Genomic DNA, 14,491 nt, shown 5'->3' on the forward strand with positions numbered 1-14,491 from the left:
AAGTCAACATTATGACAAAGACTTAGCTAATTACACTGGGTTAACATGCAAAGGTAATAAGAGCATAGAAATCATGTGTGTGTGTCTCTCTGCATTAGACTAGATACCCCTGGTACCTCTGGAGGTGACAGGCTGTGAATGCAACATTGAAATCTTATCTACCAGCCTATTAGTTGATATGATGATCTCCTTAAATTAAATCTCACATCGAGCAGACACGGTTCATTTTTTAGTCTATTTGGTTTCTAATAAAACCTTGAAAATAAATATCTATTTATTTAATACTAAATAGTCCACTGTGAGCACCAGCTGGTGATTAAGGGTCTGCCGTTTGGTGCTGGTAGTTTACAGTGATCTTTTAGTGTTTTATACTGATAAAGGGAGGGAACCTGCAGAATGGTATTTTCTGAAAATTCAGCCATTATTTTCACATTGTTATTATGAAATATCAGTTATACGCACGTAAAGCATTCATTTGGTCTACACTTCACTTTGTTCTCAAGGTTGCTTCTGTGCCCGTCTGCCAATTGCTGATTTGTAAATCATTAATACTATATATGTTTAACTTAAAATAGTACAAATCAAACATAGCAGTTGTTAAAACTGAGAAACTTGCTGTCATTTTAAATAACTGCCAGCAAAAGTTGGAATGGGGCAATTTAAAAATAAAAATGATGGAACATGAAGGAGGACAAGGAGAAGGTTGGTGTACAGTAACAGAAGAGCATGCTAAGAATAGAGGAAGAAGTAACATGAGTGGGTATAAAATGAGCATCAAATAGAGGATGCATCTTTCAGATGAATGGAGAGATTCAGAACTCTGACAATTTATGAACATTGCTCAGTTCATTTAACACAGCTATCACTAAGAGATACAGAAAACTTGGAGAAATTTTTGTATGCAAAAGACAATCACAAAAATCTGTAGTTACTTGGACCTGATTTTCAGGGCCAAACGCAGAACTGCATTTAAAACAGACATGGTTCTGTAGTGGAAATGTGGCTTATTAGATAATGCTAAAATCACATTCCAGTATCTAAAAAGTGAAATATAAATATAAATGAAATATAAATCTACAATAAAGGAAGTGTTAAAATCCTGCATCGAGTAAGAATGAAAAATATTTTCGTTTCAAAACTACACCAGTTGTTGTTAGGGTTGTTGATAAAAGAAGGGCTGTGTCAATGTGGTGAACATGACCCTCTCTTTCTTGCTCTCTCTCTCTCTTTAATGTGTTGTTGGCATCAAATTCAAAAATATATTTCATTCATGTATTTTCAAAACAACAAAATGTCTCTGTTTCAGCAGCTGATAGGGTGCCTTTGTACTATATTCAGTTAATAGGATATCTTTTTCGATGCCTGTAGGAAAATTCATTTTCGACATTAAACCCATCATGGGAACAACTCCTGCCAGTACCATTACCTTGGTCAAGGGCACAATAAAATTTGTTTTGATGGTGAGAGAAACCAGAGATCTCAGAGGTCTGATGAAATGCACAGACTCCACACAGGAGGGCCCTGCCCTGGCTTGAATCCAGGACTCTCTTGCTCTGAATCAACAGGGCTTCCCACCTCAGGATTTGCAAATCACATATAGACACACACAAAAAAAAAATCACAAAATAACATTTGTTTGTCTTTACATTCTTGGCTTCCTCCTTATCTTCTTATTTAGAAGAGTCTATAAGTTCTGACTTTAAAAAACTGAATTTTATCTCAAAAATGCCCTGTCTTACCAATATTTGCAAGAAACTGAAAATAAACTAACACACTTAAATAACATTATATTATATTATATTTCAGTGACAAATAAACTTCAGTTTTGTGGGTTTCCTCCAGGTCTCAAGTTGATGAGGCAGGGGGCTTCTGAAAGTCATTCCCAGGGGCACATCGCTGATGGACACGCATGTGCTCTGTGACACGGTACTGGCGTGAAAAAGTCATAGGGCAGCGGGGGCAGGGGAAGGGCCGTACACCAAGGTGGCTCCGCACATGTCTATTCAGAGAACCTCGCTGGCTAAAGGAACGGTCGCATAGAGAACACTGGAAAGGGTGGTGAACAGGAGTTGACAGATGAGCTGATCTATCTGTTGGCATGCTGCTTGAAAGGGCAGAAGGCATGCAAACAGACATAGATGCTTGCACAGAGTTTGACACACTAGGAGGTGAACAGTGTGTTGAGGTACTGGTTTGGTTCTCACCTTCTTTAAGGCTGGAAACGTCCCACACAGCCCCAAGATTTTGTATAGTCTCAACACCTGGCCTATTTTGAACAGATTTTCTTTCTTCATCGTGTGTCTTCGCAGCCCAGTGTGCACCAACCATATCAAATCTCTCAGTCCCAAATTTAGCCCTAGCTGTAACTGTTTTCATTTCAACAGAAGCTACAGATGTTTCTTCTTTCCTTTGCGCTCCATCCTGTGCCCAAATCCCAGTTTCAAATTTCTCTTCTGTGCAAGATCGGTGTTTGTGTGACACTAACAGTTCTGCAGGTCTGGTGCTGATATCCAGAAGGAGAAACTGGTCTGTAGTGTCTGTCGAGCTGTAGTGCTGCTTCATGGGACTCTCAAAGGCACCAAAGGCCTCGTCATCACTCGAGTCATCTGAATCATCAAAGTAGTTCACGCTTGAGTGTTTGTGATGAGAACCTCCATGTGATAAGTGGATATCATCCTGCTGTAGGCAATGATAATGAAGATGTCCATGATATGAGTGACCCACAACACTGTCAACACTGGTGTCGGACATGTTTCTGTCCAAAGGCATTGTGAAAGTTGAACGTGACTCTGTGATGTCAGTGCCTGAGAGTTTTTCACTTTCCAGAGATGTAGGGAAGAAATCAACATTGTCTTCTTTGTTTTCCACAGTTGTAGGTCTGTAGTTTGAATCATGGCTAGAAGCAGCATCAGTTGCACTTGTGTCAGCTCTGTGTATGATTGAGTACCTGTTTTTCTTTGGTTCATAGAGGTTACAGTGGCTGTCCTGTATATTGGTTTCAGCTGGATTTCTACTCGAGTAACTGTGCTCTTCTTTCACTTCTCCCTCTGGACCTAAATTTGCTGTGTTTGAGTCTTCCACAGAATGAGCGGTAAGTGGAACTTCAGCTCTCAGATGTCCTGGTTCCTCTGTTGCTGTTGCCAAGGGGACATTGAAGAATTCAAAGAAATCTAATCGCTTTTGTTTAGCTGGGCAGTCATCAAACCTGAAATCAGTTTTATACTTTAATTCTCGGCTCTGGTCCTTATTCTGTGACACTGAATCTTCTTTAAAATTTTGTATATTATTCTGAAAGGAATCACAATGAGCATGTTGATCATTATGGTCTGTAATGTGAGATGATCCACTATCCGCACATTCATTATGCATTATACAATTATGTGTATCGCTGCTGTTGTAATCTTGTTTCAACATGTTAGATCTATCTGGACCGGATTTGTAAGCTAAATCTTGCAAGGCACATTGATTTAAACTATCCTTGTTATCCAGACTTTGTGTAACAGTGTGTTTTTTACTGTGCCCACATTCCTGGATTTGTGCTTGATACTGACATTTGTATTCAGATGAAATACCTTCAACAATGCTGCCATTGTCTGTGCTTGCTGATCGTGAGACAGGAGACCTGCTGGAGCTGCCTGAAGCCTGGGGGGATAAATGGTCAGGAGGCACAGCAGAGAAATTTACCAGCTGGGGGATAGGTGCTCTGCTGCTGTGACAGATGACAGGTACTGCTCCACAATATGGATGTGGGGATGAGGATGAGCTCTTCCTATTTTCAGCTGCCCTGACCAGAGTGTTGTCTGTGTACCTTTGCCAGATGCCAGCTGGATTAAACTGATCATTTTCCACCTCTTTGTCCACTTCAGACAGGTCATGCACTTCAGCAATGCTAGGGACATTTAGAGTGAAGTGCTGTGGTTTTAGGTAAGTTTCTTGTCTGTCATGCCCTGCATTTAGGCTACTTTCGGTTCTTTCAAGTATACCACAAGGGGTACTTGGATTGCTTAAAGTCCTTGCATGCCTTCCACTATTGTGGTCCCTCCTATTTCTTGCTGTATCCATTTCTACTTCATCAGTACTGCAATCCATAGCAGCAGAGTGCATCTGTGTTTCATTAAATGATTCCATATTGTCTGAATACTGATGACTCCCTCTCTCTGGGGAAGTTGTCATACTTTGCACACTGTAGTTGTCTGTTTCTTCAGGTCCTCTGAAGGTAAGAATACTGGATATTGATGGTATATCAGGGGAGGTGTTCACAGTTGTCCTGTAAGTATTCTTTTCAGCTTCAGCAGAAGCATCTGCACTGTCCATGGCGCAGACCTCAGTCTGCTGTCGAGCCCTCAGAGCCTTCTGCAGTTCATCCATCTGCAGATAGCAGGCAGCTGTGAGCAGACTGTAATACTGTTGCTGGCTGTAAGTGTATGGCAAATCCCCTGTGTAAACATAGTCCAAAAGAGGTGCTAATACAGAGTCAGAGAGACACGGGGCCTGCAGTTCCACCAGAGCACCAGCAGAGGACAAGACAGATGCCAACACAGGACTAGAGGCTGCCAGAACACATCTGGGGGAGCAAAGAGCAGCTTTGTGGTGAGGTATAAAATCATGAACATCATCTAAGGCATACACTGTTATGATAGACATGATATTTGTGAACATTTTGCTAATATGTGAATATTGGAGTGTTTGTTTGTTGCTTACAAGTGATAAAAACTAACTTCTTTTTCTCACCTGTGTGCAGGATAAAGTTGACCTGGGTTCTGTCTCTGTCTGAGTACAAGGTCACAAAACTGACCTTGTTTTCTCTGGAGGTTCAGATAAGCCAACAGTAATGCTGCATGTCTCCTAACTTCCTGGGCACAAGGTGCCACCTAAAGTATAGAGTAGTCAGTAAAAATAGATTCTTACATTGTAATAGTACTTTCATAGTTAAAGGTTATGCTACTGGCATTCATCTGAAAAATCCTTCTTCTCATATACAAGGTCTCGAATAATCAGGCCCCATCTTATCTTAAGACTTCATACTACTGCATCACCCCAATAGAGCACTTCACTCTCAGATTGCTGGCATGCTTGTGGTTCCTAGGATACTTAAGAGTAGAATGGGAGGCAGAGCCTTCACCTTTCAGGCCCCTCTTCTGTGGAACCAGTTAGGATTTGGGAAACAGACAGCTCTCAACTTTGAAGATTAGGTTTAAAACCTTCCCTTTTGATCAAGCTTATAGTTAGGACTGGATCAGGTGACCCTGAACCCTCCCTTAGTTATGCTGCTATAGACCTAGGCTGCTGGGGGGTTCCCACAATGTACTGAGTATTTCTTTTCATTCGCCTCTTTTACTCTGTTCATACATCACTCCGCAATTTAATCATTAGTTATTATTAATTGCTGACTCCCTTCCACAGCGTGTCTTTTGTCCTGTCTCTCTCCTCTCAGGCCCAACCAGTCTGCCCCTCCCTGAGCCTGGTTCTGCCGGAGGTTTCTTCCTTTTAAAAGGGAGTTTTTCCTTCCCACTGTTGCCAAGTGCTTGCTCATAGGGGGCTGGTTTGACTGTTGGGTCTTCTCTATAATTACTGTAGGGTCTTTATCTTACAATATACACCTTATGGTGACTGTTGTGATTTGACACTATATAAATAAAACTGAATTGAACTGAATTGAATCTGCATCATACTGACACTTAAGGGGTCTCTTCGTATGCTCTTTTAATTAGGCGACAAAATCAACTGAGTGCATTTGGACTAATACAAGGCTTTCAGTGGCCAAATTTGATAAATTAGGGCAGCAAATTTCAATATTACAGTGCTTTTATTACCAAATGTTGTCAGATTATAACCATTTTGTTTCACTGCATCAGATAATTTTTCTCAAACAACTGAAGCATCACACAAGCTTCAGATAAACTGGGCTACATTTCTGTGGAGTAAGAGGTGTGGATTGCATCTCCAACAATGGGGAGGTCAGGCCACTTTGAACAGAAGGACTGAATAAGGTGATCAGAAACAGACTTGTTTCTGTTGTGAACTGATACCTAAAGCTTTCACTGCCACAAACATATTTTATATAGTTAGGTTTGAAGATTTTGTCCTAGCAAACACCATCAGTTTCCAAGCTTCAAGAGATGCTAAGAATTAGTGAGGACATGCACTCTAGTACTGGTTAAATGTCCCCATTTCTGCTAAATAAAAATAATGTGGATACATGGAGTGTAAAAGCACACCGTCTTCTCTTTAATTCTACAAACTGTTAAACTCATATAATGACATTCCTTTACATGGTTTACCAGATTTTTAGAACCACTTAAAGCACATCAATAAAAGAAAGCATGCTTTAAATACACACAACTGTCAATAAATGTGCTTGTCTGTTGTAAATATAAAACAAAAAAATTAAAAAATCTACAACTCCAAACTCATACTTGACTATTAAACTTATCAAAATATATAGCAGAGTATAACAGACTATTTCAAGATGTACATCAGGGAAAACTAATCTCTTACCTCCATATTATGTTGGAAGAAAAACACCAACAAACCCTTGCTATCTTGCTTGCAGTTAAATGAAGAAAAGACCCTCCATGGAGGATATATAGTGCCACTTTACTATCTACGCACACTGTCTCATTCGGAAAACAATCACACGCTTTTCATATTGGGAGCATGGCATGACGTGGAAGGACAGGTGCTTATAAGGAGTGCTAGCGTCTAACGTCAGAATCTCCATGGCCTCTTATGGAGGGAGGACTGGGACCAGCCCACAGACAGCCAACAGGAGACCACAGAACTGAAGCAATCAGAACCAGTGTTTCTGCTGCACATCAGACAAAGTGCAACCTTCTGTTAGAAATCATTCCAACCTATAACAGAACAGGAACCTAACTGTTTTAAGCAGCTTTTATTTTTCTTGAGAGGTCAGAGGTCATGGTCAGTTACAGTCTGTACTCTTCAATGAGCTTAAACTGTGGACGTTCAGAGTGAACAGCTGTTTTTAATTTACTATCAAAGCATTCATTATTGTTAGCTTTAATTCTACACTTGAGTATTCAGATGCATAAAAGTTAGACACAAGTGTGATGATTAGAGCTAAAGAGGAAATGTGTGATGTATGTGAACATTTCTATCTACTTTGATTCTACAGAGAGAAGCTTCTCCAGTGTCAGGACTACGAGCTAGTCCGCCTCAGCTGACGTTTTGTTGACAACTCCATACTAAGCCATTTCCCCACCCTTCTACACCATGTGCCTGTCACGCCTTTCTAATCTCGTTGGCTCTCTGTTATAGTCACACCTCTGTCCACAAGGCAGTAATACATTTAACCTAAATACTGTGCAGTAGCACTTCTACTGCATTACAAAGTGAATCATATAAATAAGTCTAGTGACACTAAAATGAGGGTCACAACCATAAATGTCTCAGGAAATGCTGACGAAGGTCAAGGGCTGTAACCCGTCTCTTTTCTTTTTTAGCTGTTATGCAACATTAATCAAAGTATTAATAATTAGGGAAAAAATTATTGCATGTAATAACAATAACTTTTAAGTTTTTCAAAGTATATCATGCTTATAAAAGAACCTTTTTTTACTGTTAGTTTTGTTTTTGCGGTAAAGTTAATTAACATCAGTTTCAGTAGTAACATTTTTATAAAAGTACAAGAGAATGTAAAATATTGTGTTGAAAAGTGTCACAGTGCAATTAAGGTACAATGAAAAGGCAAAGTATCACAAAATTGTACATCCTAGTTGTTAAGGTGCATGACATCTTTGCATGATTAATGGTGTAACTCCAGCCAGGTGACCCTTTATGCATGACTGTCTGTGTAGCAAAATTTTGATAGATAACTGATTTGCCCTATATAATTATCAACTGAATTATGTAACAGTACCCACCTCACCCCCACCCCCCACTTTCTCACTCACACACAGAGTACCACACGTACTTTAAGCTTGGCACACCGTGGCTTTGAATGTTTCCATTCACTGGGTGCTTGGTGACATACCTCACGTACTGTACTGCTGCATGCAAAAGACAGTGTCTCCCTTGCTCGCAGGCACAGCTGCAAGTTTTGGAACAATATCACATTATGGGGCTTTACTCTTAAAGCCTCAAAAGGCTAAGCACCAATTTAAATGGAAACAAAAACAATCCCATTTACATCACCTATATTTTAGGTCAACAAGTAGCAACTGATGTCAGTGTGACCTAACCCCAGAACAGGAACCAAAGAAACATTTCAGAGAGAATTTGTCAAGTACTCTCAAGGCTCTCAACACCAAGTACAGGGTCTTCTTTTTTAATATGCAAAGTGATTTAACATAATCTAACCAGCATGGCTTCCGGAGGAAATCAGAGCAATGTGTCAAACACATTGTTTGGAAAGGTTAACAGGAGAGAAACAATAATCAAACTCAAGCTAATATGATGGATATTTTTCCATTTTGATCTGAAAATGGCCTTAGATGATCATTACAAACACCAAGAATGTCTGCATGCACAACTGCATGGAGGAATATAAAAAAAAAAAAAAACCTTGTCTTTTTCACTGGATAATATTGTCGTTCTGCTCATGGTGTTACTGAAAAAAAAATCTGGTTAATTTTTTGCTCCCTTAGATTTTTGTACAAAAAATTTCTGCCAATCCATCAAGTAGATTACCATAACCACAATCCCTAGTGGGATAATGGGTAACTTCACATGCCCATTAACGTCATAGTGGGGATTTGGAGATATTTCAGTCTCAACCACCTGCCTGGCAGACCAACACTATTCATGCTGCCAGTGTAGTAAGTCTCAAAAGAAAAATGTGCCTAACACATTTCTATTTCCTTTCTGACACACCCACACGTCAACACTTTTCATATGGACCTTACCACTAGAACACTAACGTGAGTTCTGTAACACTATCACTCACTTTCACGTGGTTGAAAATCACCCGACGTTAGTGTTCTAGAGTATTTCAAAATCATGGAGAATTTTCACATGTACACTTAAAAAGTGTACATGTGAAAAAAAAATATGTACCACCCAAAGAGGCGTGTGCACTTACACACAGACACAATGATGCCATACCCAGCTGACTACATGCCAACCCTTTTTTCTACAACACATGCAGTACAAGGCTCCAGCTGTTCACTCGTTCCACTTCCAGTTTTACCCATGTAACATCGTCTCCATCTCCCTCTCTCTATTTTAATCACACACCCAGAACATTGTAGTCATTGCTGCTATTCTTGGCTCTTTGGCATGACATCTTACACACTCATCCCAACATAAACACCCCTGGAAAGGCACAACCGCAGTGTGAACCCAGGAGGACAGCAGGTCTGTGATTCAAATTAGGACTGGAGAGCTTTCAAGATGAGACACTGTTGTTGGCCTTGGTGGTCTGAAGACCTTAAACTAGCTGGGGACCTTTGTTCCATATATACACCATCTTTTCTAACAGTATTTAACCAGTCTCCATTATCAAACAAAATGCATGTAGACATAAATAAATGAACACATAAATATGGATTTTAATACTTTCAAAAGTTAATTACATATTAAACTTACAGAATTGTAAATGGTGACAATGTTTCATAGACAGTATTGTTCAAATACCAACAAGGTGGAATGATAAAAAGTTCATCTGAGGTCAAGCTTTAGAAAAAAAGCCTTAATGGTTTCAAAGACAGTGTTGCTTTCAGAAATATGTATTTATATATGCAGACATGCAAACACTATATGTGCTTCAAAAACCATATTTCTTAACAAGGACTTGCCCCACCTTAACTGCTGCTAAGCTGGGATTTTGGAACCCAGCTGCAGGTCCTTATGAGATCAGGCACTGAAGTTGGGCACTGTAATATTTTTGCATATTCCATTCAACTTAAAGTGCTTCCCAAACAATGCATAAAATCAAACATGCAATTATATTAGACTACACATTTAAATAAGGGAGGTGAACAGACATCCAGGTGCAAACGGGAGAAGAGAGGGCAAGACAGCATCTCTCTCCTATGTAGTGTTTAATGCACGAGCCCCTTTTATCTGTTTCATACAGAGTAATGCGGCAACAGTAATGGTAACAGCAGTAGTACTATTCCAACACAATAGAGCACAGTTTCTTGGCAGAATTTCTTAAAGCCAATCTGCAACAGAACCTCTCAGAAAGAGTCAGAGAACAGATCTTTAGACCAGTCACACGTCTGGTTCTCATGATGAAAACTCCTCTCACTAACTGTTTCACTGTCACAATTTTCTGTTTGTGCCAGACCTCTGTTTGATGATGTGAGAGTCTGATCCAACAAAGTTGTGTTGCAGTTAATTTCATCTCTCTGCTGCGCTTCCCAAGTAGAACCCAAATTGTTGCTATTGTCAGTCAGCTTTCTTCTTCTGAGTGGCACACTGAACTGCATGTTACCAGTAGGTGTAGGAGGAACAATTATGGCACTGTCCTCACAATCAGAATCTATCACATCATTAATTTTTGACTCATATTTGTAGTTCATTGACATGTTTAGAGCCTTTCCCTGTATCTTTAGGTGCTGCTGAGAATGCAGGTGGCTTTTATGCTTGACTGGTTTCAAGACCCTCTTTTTTAGGGTGAGTCTGTGGCTGTGCATGCTGGATGTTGTGCTCCACACATTTTCTTTGGTAGATTCTTTCCCACCCTGCAAGGCCTGGGTAGCACCAGTGTTCAATTTATAAACAGAATTGGTTTTACTGTCCATTTCATGTGACTTCACATAAAAAACTCCTAAATCCTGATCATTAGGTTGTGAACTGAATTCACTTGTGCTTTTGTATAAGGCAGCAGATGAATGTGATGCAACACCCACTTTTATTATAGGTGTGGACTGAGAGGGAGGGACAAAGTCAAAATCTTTTGTGTCTTGTGGAATTAAACTCTCCCTGTACTTACTTTTTAATTCCTGTTTGTCTGGTGTTGACTGCATCACATTCACATTTTCATAGCAAGCTTCCGTGGTAGTCCTGATGGCTTTTGCGTGCATGCTAAGCCTCTGTGGGTCCATAGTGATCACGAGTGAGCTACTGAACAGATCTGCTGAACAGTTGTAGGTGTCCCCTTCAAGCTGCTGTTCTTCCTCCTTTTGAAAAGACAGAGAACTAGCTGCCTCGTCCACCTGATTACGCTCATGGGAAAAAATGTTTATAGCTTGACTCCTGTTGACAGACTTATTGGGGTGTTTGCATTCTTGGCTGGATGAATCATGTCTGCCAGCTCCATTTGCTGCAGGTGTATCTGTGACATCCAGTAACATCTGCAAATGACTGCCTGGTATTTGTGCATTTCTTTGACAAGTATTAGTTGTTTCACTTATTAAACTGGTGTTTCCCAAATGATTTCTTGCATTTTCTTCCTTCCTGTGTACATTCTGAATTGGCTTTGTATCACTATCAATGATAAAATCTTTATTTTCTTCACATAAAAACTCTGTCAGACTTTCAGAAAAAGGCAAATCATCCCAAGCCAATGAGCTTGACAAAAATGTTCTGGTGAGTTGCCCAGTGGAAAACTCCTTTGCCTTGGGGCTGCACCTTTTCTGGCCAGCCTGGGAAGAACTAAACCAAGAGTTCAGGCTAGGGCTGTTTCCAGCTCCCTTTGCAATAGATGAGTTTGGATATTTTTCAAATGATGGACCACCATAAACACTGTGCTCCAACAAGAGAAGAGGAGCTAATTCCTCTGCGACTTTGTGGTTTTCCTTGCAGCCTCTCTGTGCAGGATGTGGCGCCTTGCTTTTGTTTGTCTGACTGCTGTTTTCTCCACTTTCCTGAGTACAGTCTTCCTCTTGCTCTGCTGATGAAGTAACCAGCCCCAGTGATTGCTGCCATGGAGGGGTGGGAGTAAGCATATAGTCTTTGTACTGTGATCTAAGATGGAAACAAAAGCAATAATCATAAAATGTCAAAAAAGGACACAAAATACAGAGGATGACCAGACAGAAAGCTATATATAATTTCTCAATGTCATTACCTTTGTAGTGACTGGGACAGAAACCCAGAGGCAGATAGTGTGGCATCGCTAAAGCTGCTAGTTGAAGAACGAGCATGAATGAGCAGCGGGATTGTTGCTTGAAATCTGGGGGTTTTGCAGGTATCAGCAGATATGAGTTCAGATTCAGCAGCTTTCTGAAGAAGAATCTGATAATAACTGACTACTGTGCAGCCTCCCAGTCCTGTAGCTTTGGGAAGAATCATCTGAGTGGCAACAAACTGGGCTCCATTTTTACTGCTGGAGCCACTCGCAACAGGCCCTCCAAACCAAAGTCCACTTTCTGCTTCCATTACCTAAACAACACAGATGTTACCAGGGACAGTTAAGTTCAAACAACCAAAAAAATAAATTAAGCTTAATTAGAACACATTTTGGACATGTTAATGCTTGTGCCATTTTTTTCATTGATAGGAAGGAATAAAATTGTAAAATGTGGAAAGCAATTTATTAGTTCATTATTGGAGATTATAGATTGTTTTTCATACTCTCAAAGCAACAGTAGGAAATGAAAAATTGGGCCTGGGGCCTATTTTGAATTTGACATTAAATCACGTGGTCTGTATGACCCAGAAGTCACTGATTTCTCAGCAACACTCTCAAATTGTACAAAACAAAAATAACAGTACTACTGACTAAAATGCTGAATGCTTATCTTTAAGCCTTCATATATATTTGCTTGACCCTAACAGAAATTTTGTACATGCTTAGCATAACCATTAGTCTAACACCTGCAAATTTACCTTTATACCAAAGATAAAATGTCTGCCAATGAAACAGTCCTCGACTGCCTTCACTAGCAATGTGAATCTTGTTGATGGTTCCATAGGTCCGTCCAAGTTTCCCACCAATCTACAAAAGAGGCACAATTAAAGTCCACACAGCTGTTCACTTAACCAGCAGGAAGACACTGATCAGAAGGTAACATTTTTAAACGGGTCTTACTCAGCACATACCAATAATTCTGTATTTAAAAACAGAAGAGGTATTATTTCACAAAAGAATGTATATACAGTCACCACTTTATTAGATACACATGTTAAAATCTAATACAGAAGCTCTGCTATATTTTTTTATACAAACTTGTCAGCTTCTGATCACAAAATTCTTAAATTCTGTTGTGTTATTACTGATTGTTGTTGTTGGTGGTGTATTGGGCTGCATGGTTTTTAAAAGTGTTTTCTCCACCATATTACCCTTAGAGGGGGGCTTTAATAAAAGAAACACCAACCAGTACACCAACTCCACCACACACACTGTGACCTCAGTTCATCTGTGTACATGGTCTTGGCTTTAACTCAATATATACTGCTTCTAAACCTGGGGATACATTTTAATAGTAAGTCAGTTTTTATAGCGAGAACCTGCATTTGGCTGGTCATTTTCTGTACTCACCTTTGTAATTCAGTTGCATGAATGCCAAAGAATGGGTTCAAGCTGTTTCCAAATACTGTTATCCCAAATATACATCTGTCCCGGGCCACCCTCAGTGAGAGACGGTACCTGTAATCCACCTGTTCTCTCAGACACCTGTAGCCACACTTGTGGCATCTGCATCTGTGGTGGATACACACACGTTAAGTGGCCACATGAATGAAGGGACTGTGTGGAGTTAACGTGCACTGTATGGAAAGTGTTTGAATTCTTAATAAGAAATCTTTTCATTTTTAATTTGGAGCTCATCCAGATACAGCCCTCTCAGCACAGACTCACACACTCGTAATTGGTCACTGTCAGAATTCCTAAAGTGATTTCCACAGAGACGCCGCTTCTCCGTTACAACAGAAACTTATTTACCTCGTAGTGTCCTGCTGGTCAACATCAATCCTGGAGAAACAGCCTCTGCAACACGGATAAAGCACACAGCCATCTTGCAGCGACAACACCGCACAATCCACCAGTGCCCGTCTAAAAGACATTTTAGTCAACTAAGACACCCAGCTGCACACAGCAGGCTAGCCTCTGGCTAACCTTAGGCTAACTAAGACATGACTGCTTTTTTTTTTAATGTTTTTGTAACCGAAGAAACTTCAGCACATACAGAAAAAAAAACTGTTACAAACAATGCTAAAAACAACAAAACCGGTCAACCCGTTTCCCACAATTATGTCCCCAAAGCTGTTAGGAAATGTCCGTACACAAAATGCTACTTTGTGTTTTCATTTACAAGCTGTGCGTAGCTCAGCTGCAAAATGCACCGCCACCTACTGGAGACTATGACGATCACACACACCGGTTCATGGTAAATAGAACTAAATTTCTTGATTAATCTACAGTAATTTTAATATAATAGTGTTGTCAAAGATTTTATTGACATCTATTTCATGTAATTATAGAGATACTAGAAAAAAGTCCAGTATATTTCTATTCAACCAAATATTCCTGTCCTTTTGACTCTTATTTTTGTCTATAACTGCAAAATCTGTCAAGCAGCAGAAAGTACCAATATCATTTTCTTTTTCCAAATACAGTAATTCAAGACTTGTGTGGATGATGTTA

The 14,491-nt window shown here is 39.9% G+C and overlaps 2 protein-coding genes across 2 annotated transcripts; both read right to left on the reverse strand.

Moving 5' to 3' along the window:
* Nucleotides 1-1,845: 1,845 nt before the first annotated feature.
* Nucleotides 1,846-6,504, reverse strand: LOC115778221 (hypermethylated in cancer 2 protein-like). The gene is made up of 6 exons (XM_030726283.1): nucleotides 6,499-6,504; nucleotides 4,732-4,871; nucleotides 4,176-4,564; nucleotides 3,685-3,860; nucleotides 2,486-2,679; nucleotides 1,846-2,161 (listed from the first exon to the last, which is right to left on the reverse strand). The coding sequence occupies exons 1-6, from the start codon at nucleotides 6,502-6,504 to the stop codon at nucleotides 1,846-1,848; spliced, it is 1,221 nt and encodes a 406-aa protein (XP_030582143.1).
* A 3,059-nt stretch (nucleotides 6,505-9,563) lies between these two features.
* On the reverse strand, nucleotides 9,564-14,282 carry ddias (DNA damage-induced apoptosis suppressor). The gene is made up of 5 exons (XM_030758669.1): nucleotides 13,790-14,282; nucleotides 13,388-13,549; nucleotides 12,736-12,844; nucleotides 11,975-12,288; nucleotides 9,564-11,871 (listed from the first exon to the last, which is right to left on the reverse strand). Exons 1-5 carry the CDS (start codon nucleotides 13,909-13,911, stop codon nucleotides 10,140-10,142), a joined length of 2,439 nt encoding a protein of 812 aa, XP_030614529.1. The 5' UTR covers nucleotides 13,912-14,282; the 3' UTR covers nucleotides 9,564-10,139.
* Nucleotides 14,283-14,491: the final 209 nt, after the last annotated feature.

This window comes from Archocentrus centrarchus, chromosome 3 (genome assembly GCF_007364275.1).
Source record: "Archocentrus centrarchus isolate MPI-CPG fArcCen1 chromosome 3, fArcCen1, whole genome shotgun sequence".
In the NCBI taxonomy this organism is placed as follows: domain Eukaryota; kingdom Metazoa; phylum Chordata; class Actinopteri; order Cichliformes; family Cichlidae; genus Archocentrus; species Archocentrus centrarchus.

Excerpts from the sequence above, each read along its gene's own strand:
- LOC115778221 (XM_030726283.1), bottom strand. Across the intron at positions 3,861-4,175 it reads AGACAACTACAGTGTGCAAA|TGGACAAAGAGGTGGAAAAT; the intron begins GTATGACAACTT and ends ACCTGTCTGAAG. Across the intron at positions 2,162-2,485 it reads AGCACCAGACCTGCAGAACT|TGTGTCAAACTCTGTGCAAG; the intron begins GTTAGTGTCACA and ends TTCACCTCCTAG.
- ddias (XM_030758669.1), bottom strand. The coding sequence starts at position 13,911 with ATGTCTTTTAGACGGGCACTGGTGGATTGTGCGGTGTTGTCGCTGCAA. Across the intron at positions 13,550-13,789 it reads GACCAGCAGGACACTACGAG|ATGCAGATGCCACAAGTGTG; the intron begins GTAAATAAGTTT and ends TATCCACCACAG. Across the intron at positions 12,289-12,735 it reads ATTTTATCTTTGGTATAAAG|GTAATGGAAGCAGAAAGTGG; the intron begins GTAAATTTGCAG and ends TGTGTTGTTTAG.